General features: G+C 33.3%; 1 protein-coding gene across 1 annotated transcript; it reads left to right on the top strand.

The window, feature by feature from the left end:
- Nucleotides 1-416: 416 nt before the first annotated feature.
- Nucleotides 417-13,087, top strand: LOC147077562 (uncharacterized). The gene is made up of 4 exons (XM_085941120.1): nt 417-652; nt 1,985-2,143; nt 4,430-5,087; nt 13,029-13,087. The coding sequence occupies exons 1-4, from the start codon at nt 464-466 to the stop codon at nt 13,085-13,087; spliced, it is 1,065 nt and encodes a 354-aa protein (XP_085797246.1). The 5' UTR covers nt 417-463.
- The last annotated feature ends 1,247 nt before the right edge of the window (nt 13,088-14,334 follow it).

Consider the following 14,334-nt stretch of genomic DNA (forward strand, 5'->3'; position numbering starts at 1 on the left):
CTAATAATTATTATTACCTCGGTGATTAGTTGACAATAAAATAATCTTCTATTTAGAATCGTGTAATATTGGTACCTACAGCAAGTGGTTAAAAATATTGTCAAAAATGGATAATTTCAAATAAATATGCTTTGATACGACCCACCACTTAGTCACAAATTATGCAAATTTTTATAAAACATAAAAATAAATAAATTTAATAAACAATCTTTAAAAATTAAATAAAAAATTCAAATACCTTATCTACTAAATTACCTCTGAATAAAAAGAGCCTCTCAATTAATTATTCTAATGAATAGTTGTTTTATTTTGTAAGAAAAAATAATCTATTTATTTCAAAGGAAGATTATAAAAATGGCAGCACTTCATAATGTCTATGGTAGACTGCAATAGTTTATAATTATATGGCATGGCCAGTGACCCGAGACGGTGTTGTGAATGTATTGTCAGATTTTGATGTAAAATGTCGCATAAAATGGAAGTAAAAACTGAAACAATCGATGAAATGTTGCCTGAAGAAACGGCGAAGGTAATCAGCGATGGCAAATGTCAATGGATAGACTTAAATCACTTCAAGGGCAAAGGTCGATTTGACGTGTCAGTCAAACAGGAAAATGTCGAGGACGACAGCAATATTATCCACTTAAAAGAGGTAAGTAGATTCCTAATTTGTTTATGCGAGGGTGTTCATGATTTTGTTGACAAATGTGGTCAATTTCTAAACATAAGCAGGTACCTAAAAGTACGACTATTCTAGAATAGAGAGCTTTGATCGGATTTGGATTGGCTCTGACTATTGCCGGCTCAAGTAGAAACCCGATACATTCACAACGACTGGTCCTACTTTTCTCGCCCCTCCCGTTGTTGTCTACGGATGACCTGTCATTGCCTGTCACTGTTCTATAGAGTGCTCATACTGACGCATCTGTCGTGTTTACACAGAGAATGATTTGATTTGGATGGATGAGTTACATGATAAATAATACACTAGCATGAACACACCTTCTACAAATATAATGCATTGATCAATGCTACATATTTTTAGGAAATCGATATTACAACCGGTTTTTGTGTGAAGGACTAGTCTGACTTTGACAGCTGATGAATAACAGGAATGTATATTATTTATAAATAACACTGATAGTTAATATATTTGATTTGAGAATATCTTATAATTCAATTTGAAACGAGAAAGGGCGAATTAATATGTCAAGCAATCTGGGATCTGAATTTGACAGCTGAAAAGTGAACCACTCGTGCTTGTGCAAAAAGTTATGTTCAGGCTTTATTAATCTAAAGATGGTGGTGCTCTGACTGATCATAATGGTGATACTGTTTGGCAGTGCTTTTTGTCATGTAACGCGGTGGAACGGCGTTCCGGCACGTTTTTTCACGGATTTTTAATGTTTCAAAAGCAATTAGGCGAAACAATGTTCGCGCTTGCATAGTACAAGTTAATTTTACTGAATCATCTCATATGCAAAGACTTATCCTGAAAAACTATCGCGTTTGGTATATGCATTGAATTCTATTAGGTACCATTTCTTCAAGTGAATGCGAACGCGAATTTTCGCAAATGAATCTAATTATTACCCAATAAGAGCCTCGTTGAAGACCACAACAGTATTGCCACTATTGTTCATCCAACTCGTCGGACCACCTTTGATACTTTTCGATCCTTCAAGACACGTTGATCGCTGGTTACTCAGTGGAAGACATTCGGTCATAGACTCTAATACTAAGATAAAAAATCGAGATGATTTTCCAGACTAAAATTGAACTGAACTTTGGAAATTACTATAGCAATCACAAAGGGCGGCTGACAAGGCTCTAGCTTGGGGGGTCGACCGGATAAGTGAGATAATCGCATATCACAAATAAATTGATCCAATCGTAAAAAATGACCATTGACTGCCATTGATTGCAGATGAAAGAGCTGTGTGAGGACTGTTATATATGATAATAATTACGATGTTATTTTCAGGAGTGTGAGAACGTTTTGATCAATATAAAGTCTGAGAATGAGAATGATAATGAGGGAGTCGTTATCAAACAAGAATTTGTTGACTATGCAATCTGCCACATTAAAAATGAGTCCCCTCTACCTGGCTGCTCTTATTCAGAATACAGACCACCAGATCAGGTACGTTCAATTATTATACATGTTGTTTTTTTAAAGCCCAACTTTAAACTGTACAAAAAAAATAAACGTTGAATTAAGCATTTCATTTTATTCAAAAGATCGATACACAATATTTATAAATGATTAGATAGCTGTTATCAACAAAGCAAATTCAGAGCGTCCAGTTTGGGCCACTTTTTTTCGTGCACTGCTGGCCATATATCATGGATAGCACGAACAAATAGGGTTTCCATGGCTTCAATTGTTGCTGAATTATTTAGAATAACCAGTGAATTTACAAAGCTTCACAGGAAAATTTGGAAATCAATTGACATGTACATTTCTCGAAATCAACTTCTGGACAAATTTTGATTTCAACAAATCGATCATTGCGGTCGCCGTATGGCACTTAGTGCCACTTTGTTTGAACCACATCTCGTCCGTATGAATGTCGTCCATATTAAAAAAAAACATCATTGATCATAATTCGGTAACTATCTCCATTAACCTTAACGCGACCTCCGGTATAATTTTTAAAAAATATTTTCCGTTGATGCCACCATGGTGTAAACTTAATGTGACCAGACATCCCGTTTTCACCGGGACAGTCCCGTTTTCAGGCGGCGTGTCCCGTCCCCGTTTACAGTAAACCTAACTTGGCCATTTATTTTTTCCCCCAAACCGGGACACCTAAAAAAGGTAGATATCTACTTATCCGTTTTAGGGGCCTCACACTTTCATACAATACAATTGGCAAGATAGTAATGTTCTCATTTTCCCCCATATTTTTCCCTCGTCATATTGTTTTATAGTACATATTATTATTTTATTTATTAATGAAAACTACATACATACAGGAATGAATAGGTACTTACATGAAAATTTATCAGGTGTTATAATTTTCCGAAGAACAAATCTTCTTATGTAGGCATATCTGGTGTTGAGTACTGGATTTTACCGTCAAAAATTTGATTTTGCGTGTTTTTTTTCAAATTTCTACTGCGAGTTTCTCTCTTTTCGAAAACGGGACATTTTGGCGTCCCGAAGCTATGTTCGGGGATACAGGGACACGTCGCCTGAAAACGTGACGTCTGGTCTCATTATGTAAACCGTATCTAACGGTGAATTTTGTGGATACAATGGAGTCTGTTGGAACTGTTGGTCTCATTTCATTTGCGACAATTTTCCTTTCCTATTAATCATCCCGCTAAGCCAATAATTTTATTACCCTCATCGATGAATCTAATTATTCGATAAAATGGAATTATAAGTTGTGCGAATTACAACTAATTTTGGATAAATTGGTAGCATAAAAATCTGTTCATGATGATTGAAAGTTTGATAGTTAACGCTTTGGTTGATTTTATCTTCTATCTAGCCAAAAATCACGCACTATTTCTGACAATTAACTCTCAAAACACCTTGCGTGCTATATTAGGAAACACAATGATATTGGATTTATTTTATTATTATTGAATTGAATATATCGTAAGGGATGATTTTGGGTGGGGTAGGTAGGTTAACTCAATGATGTTAGTCAAAGGATGCGTGTGATAAAAGTAAAAACCCAATTTATTTAGCCCCCAACAATAAAATGATACAATGATTATAGACAGGTTACAGCAATAGCTAGATAAGTTAAATTACTATTGACAATAATTGATATTATGAAGATGCGTCGTGAAAAAGTTACTAAACGATGGATCAGAGATTCGACTAAGGCAACGATGTTAATACTTGTGTTGCTTGGTCTCCTCGATCCGTTGGTTATACTGATTTGGAACAAAATAAAATGCTGCTAGTTTCTTCTTGTCCAGTGCAAACGTCCTAAAAGCGTCATGTCATTTTTTACTATATGACCTGCATTAGGGTTCACACAGGACGAGCGAGTTATGAAATTGACACCTTCAGCAGTTGCGAAGGTCGCTTTATAAAACAATGGAAGTGAATATTTTTATTAACTAATTTATCCTTCAAAGTAAGCATTTCGCAATTGACCGCAGTGACTCGTTCGATTCAACAATGCTTATGATAGGTATATTGTTGCATATTGCAAGAAACGCGGATTTAAAACGTTTTAAATTATATTAGAGATTTTGAAACAATCGTCTACCCGACCCGATGTAGATGACCTCTTGCTCGCTGCCAGACGACAATCGATTTATGAATTAATATAATATTACAATTAACAACACTACAATGTATTAGCTCCTAATATGTAACCAAGGCACTTAAATAAACTATGATGATACCTAAACAGATCACTGTAATGCACCGACAAATATACCAACTCTTTTCTTATTGTAGATTTCTACCCAGCAATGTTACAGCACAGTACGTCACAGTAATACACTGGATATCGTTAAAAAAGATACAGTTGACAATAAAACAGCACAAGCAACCAATGTAATCAAAAATATGACGATATGGCACTCGGAAATAACTATGGATGGACCAAACGTCAAACAGGAAGTTCAAAAATTATACTTGCCAAAGGTGGTTCGAATTATGTTGAGAAGAGTTTCATACTTTTCACGCAACTTTATTTGCAATGATTGTTATGGGGTGTTTGAATCTGAAAATCACCTAAATAGTCACTACATTTCATGCATGAAGTCTCAGCAGTCATTCAACACCCATACTACTGAAAAACTATATGAATCCAATGTTCAATCATATAAAGTCTCGCAGCGTGCTTGTCACGAGATAAGAAGAAGAAAACTACATCGATGCGATGTGTGTTTTAAAAATTTTGTAGCAAATAGTGATCTCAAAAGACATAAAATGACACACACTGGTGAAAAACCACATCAATGCGATGTTTGTTTAACAAAATTTCGGTCAATTGGTAATCTCAAAAATCATAAAATGACACACACTGGTGAAAAACCACATCAATGCGATGTGTGTTTTAAAAAGTTTATTGCAAATAGTGATCTCAAAAAACATAAAATGACACACACTGGTGAAAAACCACATCAATGCGATGTGTGTTTTAAAAAGTTTATTGCAATTAGTAATCTCAAAATACATAGAATGACACACACTGGTGAAAAACCACATCAATGCGATGTTTGTTTTAAAAAATTCACACGAAATGATCATCTTAAAAAACATAAAATCACTCACACTGGTGATCCACATCAAAGCGGTGTTGCGTTTTAAAAAAGTATCAGCAAATTGATCATTTAAAAACATGAAATGTCAATCTGGCTAAAAATGACACCAATGTGATGTTTTTTTTTTTAATTTTTCTGAAAATTAGTAACTCAATACATAAATTGGGACATACATACAAGGAATCTAGTTTGCCATTAATTCCTAACATCGAATATATATCGCAACTAGAAACAACTTGGCCACACTTGCTGTAACTTGAATAATATTTTATAATAATCTAATACTACTACTCGATATTAAAACGTTTTATTACCTCGTATTCTTGTTTATCCGGTGGTTGTTTGTCCAGTACAAATCTTGTAATCGATTTTTAACTGACTTCCCGACTAGTTAGACATTTGAAACTTTTAGAATATATTAGAACACGATGCCAATGCATTCTTTTAATACTTTTAGCCAACGTTAAGTAGAATTGAATTCATTTTCAGTTTATTCTGTTTCGTATGGAAAGTTATTTCAGAAAAATCCGTAAAAAGTAAAAGACTATTATTGGTTGCTAAGTGGGTCCTAGCAACTAAATTATTATTATATACGTGCGTTACTATGGAAATCAAAATAACATTTCAGTATTCTATATTTTGTTTGTTTGCTTTTTATTTTCTTCATATCAAGTACAAGTTTGAGCATATTGAGCATAATAATTCAACAGAAAATTTAAAAAGGTTGTATATAAAAATTTCTTTTATATTTTAATTATTTTATAATAAGTTATGATAAAGCCTTAAACCTGTATGTGGCAATTTTTAAATTTTATTGAAATTTTATTAGTGACTAAGTATTATAGTATGTAATTTGTTTTTACTACATTAATTGGTTTTCATAATTTAAAAAAAATGTTTGCCTACAAACTAATTTAAACATCTTATGCCGTGTTCCCATTGACGATTCGTAACAGTGACTGTTGCAGATACAGTAACTAGTATGGACTCCAAATAATTATTTCGCATCTATAGTTGGTTTGATTATTTGAAACAGTTACACTTAAAAATGCTATATGAAATAAACTGTTTCCTATGTTCATTGATTAAGTTTTGAATCCAATTTTTAAAAAATCCACAAACAGACCATTCCGTTTCGAAAGAAACAACTCTGCAGTCTTCGTAGTTCATTGCTGTTATTTTATCTAAAGAGTTTTTTTTTTATAATCCGGGAACGCTGGGTTCGTTTTCAGGCGAAGTAGCAATATTATGTATGTGGTTTTGTTAAATCCTGGGTATTTGTGATTGTTTCACTTCCATTTATTACCACACTTCTATAATCAAGCCTCATGACATGTTGTAGTGTTAAAAAATGTATAAAATAAAAAAAAAAAAAATGATGCCTTGTTTAAATTGTCAATAAAAAATCAGAAATACGTCTAGAGGAGCGGTTATAAACGATAGAAGAGTAATAATTAAAATACAAGGTAATGGCAAAGTGTTATTTCATATTTTTAAGAAGAAAATAATAAATATATAGTGGACCCTTGTTATATTCAAGTATGCCTACCAGTAGTGAATGGTATAGATTTAAGAATAATTTGTATCGATTACGGCTTTATATGAATTAAAAAAAAAACTAACCAACGCCACAGTATGTAATATGTATTCATAATCCAACGAAATAGACTGAAAAAGTGTGCATAATTTTTGTATATAACCTAAACGTCATAAAATATTACGGGTTGGTTAGGCAAGGTTTAATTCAATTTAAAAAAAACTAAGCAGCACTATCTGCAAATAATTGTATTCTAAGTTCATCGAAAACAAATAATTGTGACTGTAAAAGTTTAGTGTGCACTATTTATGTCGAATCTTAACAGCCCACCTCCATCCTTCGCCACTGATGCCTACACATATATATTCCGGGATATAGGAATCAGGCGATGGATGTTGAGAGAAGTTGGAGGTTTTGTGGCGGAATTCAAGTTTGAACGTGAGGGCTTTCATTCTTTTGGCCTAGTTACTTCGCGAGAAAAGAACGTCTTTCAGCTATCTTCGGACGCCCAGAGGATGCTTGCGGAGTAATATCAACGCCATATAGTTGCAAGATTGTCTCGTCTTTTTTATTTATAATTTTCCTTACGTCAGTTTTTGTTTGGAATACTACCTACAGTCTGTATTCGATAAAGTCACGTCACATGGAAAGCATTGTGCCATCGCGTTCAACTGTTGCAAGTTTTCAATGAGAGGTAACGAGGTGGATGCTGAAGTGGGCTGGGGGGGGGGGACGGCACGCCACCTTATAGAAGACAGACTCTGGCTTCTATTTAGTTTTTAATCCTTATGTTAACTTAAACCGTTGAATTCTTACATATCAAGGTAATTTGTCCTCCTTCTAAGTAAAAATGTTTGTTTAAATACAGATAGTACATTTGTTCCATTTCTTTTATTTTGTTAACTGTCAATTCATGGTGGAACTGCATTGTATTGTTATTTTTATTAAATAAAAATAACAATACATTTGTTCCGTCAATTCTGTTTTTTTTTTAACCATGTCCGAACTTATATTATTATGGGCCTCCACAGAGTAGATGTTTGTATTAACAGATTTTGTTTTTTAAGAGAAATGGATGTCAGCCATTTGCTCAACCTATTACGTCCATACCCTGACTCAACACAAATTGCAAAACATTATGTGTACTTGCCAGACCCAGGATTTGAACCTGGGACCCACGGCGTTATAGTCCAACGATTAAGCCGCGCGGCCACCCTATTATTAATAATTAATAACGGTTTTAATAATTTTGACATCGTGTATCTCAATTTGAAGGCTATTGAATTTCTTTTTATGCACAGACATTTACATTACCTACATAATATCACAGTAGGCAGTCTAAGTTTACTCTCGATTTTGCAAATCTTCAAACAGCAGATAATTATTCCTGAGAAACGTTCCTTGTAGTTTTTCTATTGTGTGTGCAGATCACTGTGACGTCCCAAGAAAAAAGGCCGCCCCTGGGCAGGGCCATTGTCCCGCCCCAATTTTCTATACAATATTTTTTAGCATCCGTGCTCGTGTAATTTTTAGTCACCAGGGACGTCGAAAGGCAACGGAAGTAAACTAGACATCGCGAACCCGACGAAAAATACAGTCATGTTAAACCTTATATGTTAATACGTTTTGTTTCTAACAAGTGAACTCAATTTTTTAAAGGAAAGATATTTTCGTTATTAAGTAAGTTTTGGTAGCTATTTCCATATATACCAAATGATTCTCCTCGATGTGGCGCCCTTCGAGTAACTGCCGCCCCCAAGCGACGCTCAATCTACCTACCCCCACGGGACGTTGCTGGAAGATCCTCAACGCATCTGAGCAGTGACGTAACTAGGGTTGGTGTCACCCGGTGCGGTAAACTTACATCCCCCCTCCACAAACATAAATACAATTTTTCATTAAAACCTATATTTTTTCATAATTAAATAAAAAATAAGAAATAAAGAAATATTCGTTAATAAAATATAGTACCTAATTACTTAACTAGCAGAAGTTTTTTCTTTATTTTATATTAAATCTTTATGCCTATTTGTTATACGTATCTAATTTTCGTATACTTTGGCAAGCGATAGAATGGTACGGATAAACTGATCTCGCTTGACGTAAAATTTCACTTGCGTCCTCGCGTTAATCGCACTTGACCTTCGCCTTCCGAGTAATGAGTCGAAGAATAATTATTGTGCATTGTGATTGCAAAACTAAATTCTGGCGAAGGAAACTTTTACAATATTTTTGTTTGAGGACTGTGCGGAGGATAAAAACATGTGTGCGGAGACATTTTGGTAAATGTACCTTACATGGAACATTGTTACTGACCGCCGAGTTTGCACGCTTTTGTTGGCTAGCCACTTCTCACATCCCTCCTCATTTTGATCATCAGAAATTTTTGTTTCATAGAATTTTTTTATATCACATTGCCGGCTTCACAGTTATTAGTCAATTTTTAAAGAATTATAATATTCTTATAATGTTAAACAATCGACGACTTCACATTTTGATTCTTAATAATTACCGGCCCATAAGATGACTAATGATGAAGGAACTGAAATACCTAATGGGTGTGAAGAAACAGGCAACCGATCCGGGTTTTAGAATAATAGGTATGGAATGTTGGATAAACTTAACGTGTTAAGAATACGTTTGTCTTTCGTTCTGGCAGCTGCATTTGGTTTATGCGCCTACGCTCATTCAAGATTAGTGTATTTGAAGATTGCAATGCGCTATTGGATGTCTATAATGTGTGACAACATATTATTATCTATTAAACTTCGTAAACATTAATAATATGTGTTTATTACAAGGTTTTTCTTAGCTCGTATTCTTGTTTGTCCAGTGGTTCTTTGTCCGGTATAAATCTTGCAATCGATTTTTAACTAACTTCCTGACTCTTATGTCATGCCTAGACATTTGAAACTTTTAGAATAATTATCAGAACACGATACCAATGCATTTTTTTTTAAATACTTTTAGCCATCTTTAACCTTTCCCTTACCATGGTAAAAAAATTACGCCCGTTCCCATGCCGTCCACTCAGTGTCCCGCTAGAAATTTGGCATTTTAAGGCATTTTAAAAGCTAATTGATTGCTTCAAAAGGTAAAGTATGTTTTTAAATACTATTTAGTCATCGTTTAACATGTTATTCTGTGTATATCACATGCAATTATCTTATAATCGTGTATAATAATCGAACATCGATAAATGTACGTCATAACCAAACCACGGTGTGTCTCGATCTGTTTTAAATGGAACAACGAACACACGCTGTCATTTCACGGAGAGTGGGGATGGCTAATTCATCCGAAGCGGACGAGGGTGTTGTAAGGTAGAATAACACGTATGCAGGCGTTCGTTATTACGTTCGCCACATAAAATAATAGATACCTAGCATATTATGAAATAATATTGGCTTCGATATATTTTAATGAACACATTAAGTTTTATTGCTTACATTTTGTCCAATATATAGTGGACAAAAACATATATCTAAATATATATCAAACTCAAAATTTTATGAAAACCTTTTAAGGGCTTCTGAAACTAGGCGCTTCACTTGAAGAGTTAAAAAATACCAACAACATGACGTGTAATAATAATATGTATTTTATATTTAACGAAAAGAGAAGTATGAATGAAAAAGTGTGCACAAAATTGTAGGATTGCCCAAAGCGTACCGAAACTATTATGGTTTTATTTCGGCCTGGGTTTATCTGATTTTTAAAAACTATATAACACCATATTATGTAAATTATTGTAGTATTAGTTCAATAAAAACAAATAGGTACGTATGACTCACAATGCACTATTTATGTCGGATCTTAACAGTCTACCTCCACACTTCACCACTGAGAAATAATATAATAGTATATTATTATGTATATACCTACATCAGATTGAGTATGATAATATTTATTTATATAATAATATTATTTGGTAAGTACTTATGAAATTAGAATGATTCAGTAATCTTAATATGAATTTCTTGTACCTACATACAATCCACCGATATTATGGACATATTATAGTTAATAATAATATATAATATTATAACACAATATCATGTAAACACAACAGGTTCACTATGATTATTTATTTACATATTAGGTATGTAAGTAGGTACCTACTTTATAATTTTATTATTGGTACTTGTAAAATTAAAAAATAAAAATGCTGCAAACACTATAAAATATTTTTTGCAACTGTGTGTCTACTTCATAAACAAAAGAAACTCCACGTGTACTACCTAGTTGCACTTAAATTGCATTTGCTGACTCATTATTATTTTCGGATGAAAGCTATTATTAGTGATTTACGACGACAATACAATTTATTACGGTTCAACCATGGACCAACAAAATAATGTCTCATTTATAATCTTTTATAATTAAAAAAACTAATATAGGTAGGTATTAGTAATATCGTCAAGAAAAGGATATTTTAGAATATCGTATTAACCGCACCGCACCGCAATTTACAAAGCTACAGTTAACTATAGATACAAATATATTATTATTGATGCTAGTCATTAGAACATACCTACATTTTCTGTAGCTGTCTGATTTCAATGCAGGGTATTTATTTAAACGGGTTTAATATTTGGGTTTGAATACAACATTTGAATGGGTAGGTACATCAATATTATGAAATTTATCGCATTGTATTATTTTCCTAAAATTCTAAAACAGAATGAAATAATATTACCCTTGCCAATATTTAACATATTGCATTGCCTAATATGATAATAGTATAAACATGTAGAACATGTGAATACGCCACGCCACATGCTGTGCTGTTTTTATTTAGCCCGCTCGAGAATTTTTTTCAATTGCCTATGTCCCACAAACTGATGTAATCTTTACAAACCTTGTAGCAAGGGTCTGTATTCTAAATCCGGGAAAAAAGGTTTTATGACTTGACTAGACAATGGTCAATAGCATTGGATCCTTTTCGTTAATTGTTTATGAATAAACGCCACATGTAGCGAAGTTAACACGGTAAAATGAACACTAATAACATTGCGTTAAGGGTTGCTTTGGCGTTTATCGTCAGATGTATTTGAACAATGTATACTTCAAGGTTCGATATATTATGGGAGGCTATAACTGATTGCATTATTCACAGAATTATGTTGAACAAAGACATACATTTCTATCTCTGACTAACAAATGACATTTTAAAATAGTGTCTCATGTTTACATTACTATTATGCGCGTTTCTCTAACGTATATCTTTCTAGATAGCCCTATCACTGTCTTATCAAAATATTGATTAGACTTTCGAAAAGTGATTAATTTTACATATAAAACATTCAATTCAACCACCTATATATTTTTCTTTTTATGCCTAAATATTTTATCTACAAATAGCTAAAAGTAGACGTTTATATACATAATAATAAGTGGGGTATCTATGATTTAAGGTCATTTCTAAACTGCGAGACCATCGTGGCAACGGGAGTGTTAAGTAGAATTGAATTAATTTTCAGTTAATTCTGTTTTGTATGAAAAGTTATTTCGATACCATTATTGGTTGCTAGGGGTCTGGGGTTATGGAAATCAATATGACATGTCAAAATGACATTTCAGTATTATTTCTATCAAATATAAATTTGTTTGATCGTTTAAGCTAGTCAAGTCAAGTTTATACGGTTCACCAGAAAATTTAAAAACATATGTATATAAAAAGTTATTTTTATCTTGTAATTATTATTTTTGATTCATACATTCTAAAGAGTAGGTAATCTTTTACTCACTTTTAGCATATTTCACTAAGAAAATAAATAATTAAAAATCAAATGATATTCATTTTAGGGGACTTTGCAACTTATCTATACATTATTTTAGGGGGTTCTGAAACTCACATTCTATAGCAATGCATGAAGATATCGCCAAAAAGGCGTCTCGTGTTTATATTTATTGGAGACAAAATAAATGTGGATGGTAGGTACCTACAAGTAAAAAATGCATTAACGCAAGTATTCAAAAAATAGTCAAAGAACCTAACCAAAATTAGGTATCAATAAACTGAAGGCTATACTTCAGCTGGGGCACGGTCTAAAACGATGGTGACTACGCGACGCGAAGATTGTGCAAACGATGCGTGCAGAACAAAACATAATTTGTCATAAAAATTCAACATGCGTCCATTTAATGTTATGTTTATCTATTAGTATTAATAATAATATATACATTGACATGTTTTATTTTACAAGTAAATGGGTAACGTTTTTTAGTTATCTTTACACGATTTCAGAATTAAATCCGCCGACGCCTTCACAGCTCGACTTTCGCTCTCCGATTGGCAGCGAGTGAGAAATTACGTCGCACCTATAGTTGAAAATTATTTGCCGTTTCACTGAAGTATGCTCTTAACAAATCATAATGTTTACAACATAAACTTTATTGAATATAGGTACATAATTTAAAAACACCTCGGACATATTAATTATACCTACCAAAAAAGAGTTCTTTTTTTAATAAAATACGTCCGACGGGACTCGAGCCCGTAACAACTGGATTCGCGTCAGCGCGATTGGCTTATTTATACATTTCAGGGGTATTTGCAAAACACACCCGACCATTTTAGCAGGTTTTGAAATTCACCCTAATATTTGACGGTTTTGGCTTTTCTTAAAGCTCAATAATTATTGAATCTTTTGCTATCATATAGGTTATAAAAATAATAATTATCTATCTAAATATGTACGTATACAAAATTAATACTATCGACTGTAGGTAGGTACGTGTAAGGTCAATTTGAATTTAAATTCTAATGGATTTAAGTTTAGTACTATTCCATTTGAGTCTTTTTTTGCGACTCGGGGTTCACCTTTCGGGCTAGGTGCCTGAAAATACCGAAAGGCGAAACCCGGGTCGCTAAAACGACTGAAATGGATTTGTACCAAAATTAAATCTATTAGAATCTAACTCAAAATTGTTCAAAAACCGTTTATGGGGAATTTTAAAATAGGCGCTTCAATTATTTTTCTGTGAGATTGTTATAACATACTTAATCTTTGTGCTTGTTTATCTCATATTTCTCACCACTCGAGAATGATATAATGTAAACGTCACCCAGAAGGCAAACCACCACCCATTATTTTTGGGTTACCTGGCTTCTTCGCACAATCTCCGTATACATACATGCAACCTGTCACACTGACAAGTAGTTATTATGTGCCGCGAGCTATACATTTTTAATTATGCATAATTTAGGGTATATTTAGGAGCTTTTATATTTGTATTTATTAAATTCATAAAAGAATACGTAAAAGTTGTGTGGTTTTCACTGCCATATTATTTTATGCAAGTCTACATATAAATAACACAAAATTATAGGATTATCGGAATACATTACGATAATCGCAACTTTTGACAGCTCGACTTTTTTATTCGTTCGTTGATCAGTAGCAGAGCATCGATAAATCGCACGATTTATTGTCCACGGACTTTTGGCTCGCCAATGGAGCGCTGGCATTAGAAACAAAAAACACATTTATTTTTAAAGTAAGACAACGCGTAACTACCTACTTAACTATTATTTGCCGAAATCTTTCACT

Source organism: Rhyacophila brunnea, unplaced genomic scaffold (genome assembly GCF_057557595.1).
Source record: "Rhyacophila brunnea isolate RB1 unplaced genomic scaffold, BYU_Rbru_1.0 scaffold_13, whole genome shotgun sequence".
NCBI lineage: Eukaryota > Metazoa > Arthropoda > Insecta > Trichoptera > Rhyacophilidae > Rhyacophila > Rhyacophila brunnea.